The sequence below is a fragment of the Octopus bimaculoides genome, chromosome 4 (assembly GCF_001194135.2).
Source record: "Octopus bimaculoides isolate UCB-OBI-ISO-001 chromosome 4, ASM119413v2, whole genome shotgun sequence".
Classification (NCBI taxonomy): Eukaryota; Metazoa; Mollusca; class Cephalopoda; order Octopoda; family Octopodidae; genus Octopus; species Octopus bimaculoides.
The window spans coordinates 144,442,531-144,448,267 of NC_068984.1; the positions used below are offsets into that span (position 1 = coordinate 144,442,531).

The 5,737-nt window shown below is 39.5% G+C and overlaps 1 protein-coding gene across 1 annotated transcript in view; it reads right to left on the reverse strand.

Annotated features, from left to right (window-relative positions):
• Positions 1-5,737, reverse strand: part of LOC106881913 (oxysterol-binding protein-related protein 2) — a 132,462-nt gene that overhangs the window by 25,761 nt on the left and 100,964 nt on the right. Inside the window, exon 4 of the mRNA XM_052967696.1 lies at positions 1,944-2,041. Coding sequence (XP_052823656.1) covers positions 1,944-2,041 — 98 coding nt within the window. The remainder of the gene's footprint in view (positions 1-1,943; positions 2,042-5,737) is intronic.

The following is a 5,737-nucleotide window of genomic DNA, read 5'->3' on the forward strand; positions in this document are numbered from 1 at the left end:
AAAAAAAAAAAAAAAAAAATCAATGATTTCCTAAAGATAACATTTGCTGTCAAATGGAGAAAGATCAAACGTGAATGAAGTCAAAAGATCAAAGATATATGACAGACAAGATTATTTCATCTTACTTTACCTGTATTTAACATTTAGTACACCTCCCCACTAGAATTATTTCAATAGTAGTGATGGTGGTGGTGGTGGCAGTGGTAGTAGTAGTAGTAGAACAACAACAATTTCTGTCTGCCACAGGGTTTATCAAATGAGAGGGACATTACATGGACAGTTTGCAAGATGTGATGGAGTTTACATCAAAAATAAGGAGAAGAAAAAGGGAGGAAGGGAAAATGAGATAAACAGTATATACAGAAGACAAAATATCTGAACAGATCTATGATAGAGTTGTTCTGATACAAGAGAACCTCCAACCAGGGCCAACCAAGGAACTTCACTGATCCAGGAACGCCCTGACTACCAACAACACAAAGCCCTCACCAAACTGTTGTTCTCCATTCTTCAGGCACATTCTTAGAGTCCATTCACCCAAAGCATTTTTGCTACAGTTATCCACCTTTTGAAAAATTCATTGGGAAACAGGGCACTTCCCTCTCTCACTTCAATTGCAACTTAAAAAAAGTCAATGAGGGCTTGACCGGTGAGGAATGTGTCTATCCTCAATCCTTTCAATCTCATCCACTACACAACCACTTTTGCCATAGTCACTAGATAAGAGAACACTGCCTGCCCTGCCTCACGGGGCAATCCTCACAAGGGACTCAGCCAAGGGTCAGCTTCATTCTAGATGCAACAACAGCTGTACAACATGACTCTCCACAAGTCAGCAATGCTTTTGACACTGCACAAGTTTATGCAGCATAGCTTTGTCACACTGCACACATCCTGGCCGTTCCACCTGGCTGCACATCTGTGCCTATAGAGTTTCTCTGAGACTGGCAGAAACCCAACAGCAGCACTGCCAGGCCAGGGATTTCTAGAAGCTATCTAGAGATAAAAGGATGTAGATAAAAGAACTAGGAAACTGATCGTAATGCACAACATGCATCACTCTGAGAGTAATATCAACAGGTTCTACCTATCAAGAAAAGGGGTTAAACAACATGGTCATATGAGTGAAAGGATGGCTCTTATGGAAATAAAAGGGGAAAGAAAGGAAGAGAAATATATGCGCATGTGTGTATAAATATGTAACTTTCTTGCCCTTTTTTATATATCATCATGATCATGTTGGTAAAGATAAAATACTTAAAGAAAAAGGGAAAGATATAAGAAAGGGCAAATCAAAGCCAGCGAGACTTAAAAACTCACAATGGAAAGGGAGATAACTAAGTAATGCAAACTGCTTACTACTCTTCCATTTTTGCAATTTAGCTCTTAAAGGGATTGAATACCACAGAGGAGATGCCCCAAGTTGATAATTGTAAGACAAAATTCTGTAAACACAGGTTGCAGTAAACTGGTTGTGTAAACATGAGGAGCAGTGAACTAGATTTGTAAACACCAGTTACAGTAAACCAGCTCTCTGAACAGGTCTGGATATTTTCTGGTGGCTGATGGCAGAGAGTGTAGTGTGTATATGTATGTATATATATATATATATATATATATATATATATATATATATATATACAGAGAGAGAGAGAGAGAGAGAGAGTAATGGAGATAAACATAGGCTTGATATAAATATATTTACATGGAGAACAAAAAGTACAGAATAAAATGAGGAAAATATGTAATTTCTTCACTCGATAGCTGTTTCAAGAAGCCCAGAGTTAAATAATAACAATCATAATTTGTAGATGAATGTGCATAAAGTTATGGGTATGTAACCAGTCGCATGGAGATGTTACAGTAAGTCTGCCTTCTCTCATCAGATGAAGATTGATGTGTGAGGGTGAAGAGAGGGGGAAAGAGAGATAAAGTGATCTTACCTTTGTAATTCAAAAGTCTCCCCAAGAAGACAGTTGAAAGGTTTTCCTAATCTGTCCCAATTGGATGACATTGAAGACACAGCAAAGGCGCATACATACTGCAAGGAAGATTAATAATCATATACATACATACATAAGCAGTAGAATGCTGGTAGAAGGTTAAATAGGGGGGCAAATTAATACACAGGATAATAAGCAGGGTGTCTGAGAGAAGAAATGGCAAAATGTCATATTCATATCATCATCATCATTTAACGTCCGTTTCCATGCTAGCATGGGTTGGACGATTTGACTGAGGACTGGTGAAACCAGATGGCTACACCAGGCTCCAATCTGATTTGGCAGAGTTTCTACAGCTGGATGCCCTTCCTAACGCCAACCACTCAGAGAGTGTAGTGGGTGCTTTTATGTGCCACTGGCAAGAGGGCCAGCCCGGCGGTACTGGCATATATTTCCCAAATAGATTACAGAAAGCCAGAGAGTGCCTTTTAGAAGTGTGTGTGTGGGGGGGGGGGTGAAGTTGGGAAGAGAGATTAAAAATAGGGGCGATGATGTGTCAGGTGCCATAGTCTCAAGAAATGAAAGTGAATAGAAGTTAATGGGAAGAGAAGAACAGGGAGTGCTTGTGGGTAGGGGTCAAAAGAGGGTTTGAAGAAAGTGAGGAATGGTTAGAGATGGGGAACTGAATGAGTAAAAGGTAATTGATGATAAATACATATTGGAGGGAAGAGGTGGTGATGACTGAGGACTATAAAGAAGCATGGAGAGACGTTTGCGCTGGTATGGTCATGTACTGTGGATGGACGAGGAGAGCTGTGTGAAGAAGTGCCACTCCCAAACAGTGGAAGGAATCTGGAGTAGAGGGAGACCCAAGAAGACATGGGATGAGGTGGTGAAGCATGACCTTCGAACGTTGGGCCTCACAGAGGCAATGACAAAAGACTGAGACCTCTGGAGATATGCTGTGACTGAGAAGACCTGGCAAATAAAGTGAGTTCACAGCTGTAACCTACACCAGTGTTGCATAACCAGCCCACTCAAAAGTACCTTAGATCGTAGGAGTAAAGGGCAGTAGAATGGTAACAATAATGTGGTAGACAAAGGAAAGATGAAAGTGAAAGAGATGATGTACGGGTTGGTAGGCTGCAAGAAAGTGAGGAGAGAGAATATGGTAGAAGGGTGATCAATGTAAAATGTAAGTGGAGAGGGATAATATTAAGAATGAAAGATGGATAATGAGTTCAGGGAAGTGAGAAAGATAGCAGCAGAATAGTACAGTTAGGAAGGTAACAAAGGCAGTCATTGATAGTAAGATGATTGGTGACAGGAAGGATTCGGAGAGGAATAGCATTGGCCAATTATTTAACTTAATAGTGCTACTTAGTGAAATCTTTTAGGACTCTATAGATGCCCTCAATGAGAAAATTATTATTGTCTGAAACATAGTCAAATATCAATGGTTTGCCTGGGATATTTTAGTGGAATTTGTTCGGAGAATTACAGCATATTTTACTTCATTGATTTGGTTTAGGATGTTACTGAATGGTGTAGACCTAGCTGAGATGAAGATGTCACCATGTAATCATGTACAATGAGTTGGATTTTGTTTGGGGGTAGATGGTACAGGTTCCCAGCCTTAGGTGATTCTTAAACTTGGTGTTAATATTTGGAAAAGTGACGATGATGAGCAAATAAAATAACAGTAAAAGACTCCTTATGACAGAGTGAGGAGTTGACCTCGAGGAAGTATGAGCACACACTCTTAGCTTTTGCTCCAGTTTGTGAGTGAAGACATCAGAATACATGTGTGATGGTGAAATGGCACCAAATAAATTGATAAGAGAATACAGAGATGGCGCCTGGCAGATGTCTTTAAGGAAACAATGGCTAACACCTGAAACTTACAGAAACATCTTTTTTAAATTAAGAGTCAACAAAGGATCATCTATGTTGTCACTTGACCTGCTAGAAATAACAGCTAAATTTTCTCAAAACTACACCCTACTGCTTTGCAAAAAGAAGATACGAGACTGTCTGAGTGAACACTATTTTCATCATAGGTGTGTTTGAGCCAAACTGACTCTGGGTTGAATCACGACAACAATAGAAGACAAATATTTAGTTATTTGGAGAAATTTGGGTTGCATCCAAGTAGAACATTCCCCACCACAAGAACAGATCAGAGGTGACCCTCACCAGACTAAAAATAGCCTTTATCAATAAAATAATTCTCTGACTATCAATACCATCTTTAGAGAATGTATTCACAAAGTATATATAGCTACACTGAATTTTAATTGACTCAGGCCACCTCCACCACCATCATCACATGTCATATTTTTGGATCCATGCATGACCCCCAAACTGGTTGAAACTATGTCTGTCACTGACCTTATCCATTACATCCAATGCTATGTGGCGTGGATTTAGGCTTTTAGCTTTAGCTGTCATTGATCCTCATGGAATGATCAGAAAACACTGACAAGGAAATAAAGGGTTGTGTGTGTGTGTGTGTGTGTATGTATGTATATCATCATCGTTGAATGTCTGCTTTCCATGCTGGCATGGGTAGTTTATGTCTGTGCATGTATGCACACATATAGTCCTGGTGCAGCCTCCTGGCTTGCCAGTCCACAGTCAAACTGTCTAACCCATGCCAGCATGGAAAGCAGACATTAAACGATGATGATGATGACACACACACATACACACACGCATGCAAAAGCTTGCTTTACAACCACATGGTTTTGGGTTCAATCTCATTGCACAGTACCTTGAGCAAGTGCCTTTTACTATAGCTGCAGGCTGACCAATGAATGGTGAATGAATTCGATGGAAGGAAACTGCATGGAAGCCTGCCATATATATGTACACACACACACACACATATATATTCTGTGCATCTCTGTGTCAACATTTGTCCACTCTCTCACTGCTTGTTTAAGTCCCCATTATTTAGCAAAAGAGTTTGATAGAATAAGCACCAGACTGAAAAACTTAATACTAAGTGTGTTTGACAAATACATTATATATACATGTGTGTGTGTGTTTGTGTGTGTATATATGTATTTATATATCTAATATGAAAATCAAAAATCAAAATGGAAATCGTAGCTGTGACTGATGCCAGTGCCATCTGACTGGCTCCTGTGCTGGTGGCACATAAAAAGCACCCACTACACTCTCGGAGTGGTTGAAACCTTGCCAGATCAGATTGGAGCCTGGTGCAGCCTACTGGCTTGCCAGTCCTCAATCAAACCGTCCAACCCATGCCAGCATGGGAAGCAGACATTAAACGATGATGATGATTATGATGATGATGAATATAATAAATGCGAATGTCAGTGTGTCACACTTTTTCAACTTTACTCTTAGAGGCTGTAGCCTAACATATACCATTTTGGAATCAGGCCAACTCTGTGAATAAATTAAAAACATTCCTGGCCAAATCCAGACCCGCAATCCTGAAATTTTGGATTCCCAAGTTTCCATTACTATGATTGTTTTTGGCGATTATTTTACATGATCTTTACCGACGAATCTGATCATCATTGGGATATGATTGTGGAGGAAGCAATGGCAACAAATTCTCCAAAACAAGTCATATATATATATATATATATATATATATATATTAGAATAATAGAAAGTGCCTTTCTGATAATTTTTCCACTTTAAAGTGGAAAAAAGCCTGGTTTCACCCGGTTGGTTTGGATGATGTGGCTGTAAAACCTGCTCTGTGTAAGCATTCGACTTTTTTGAGCACGCTTTCATTAAAAAGCAATTTTAGAAGT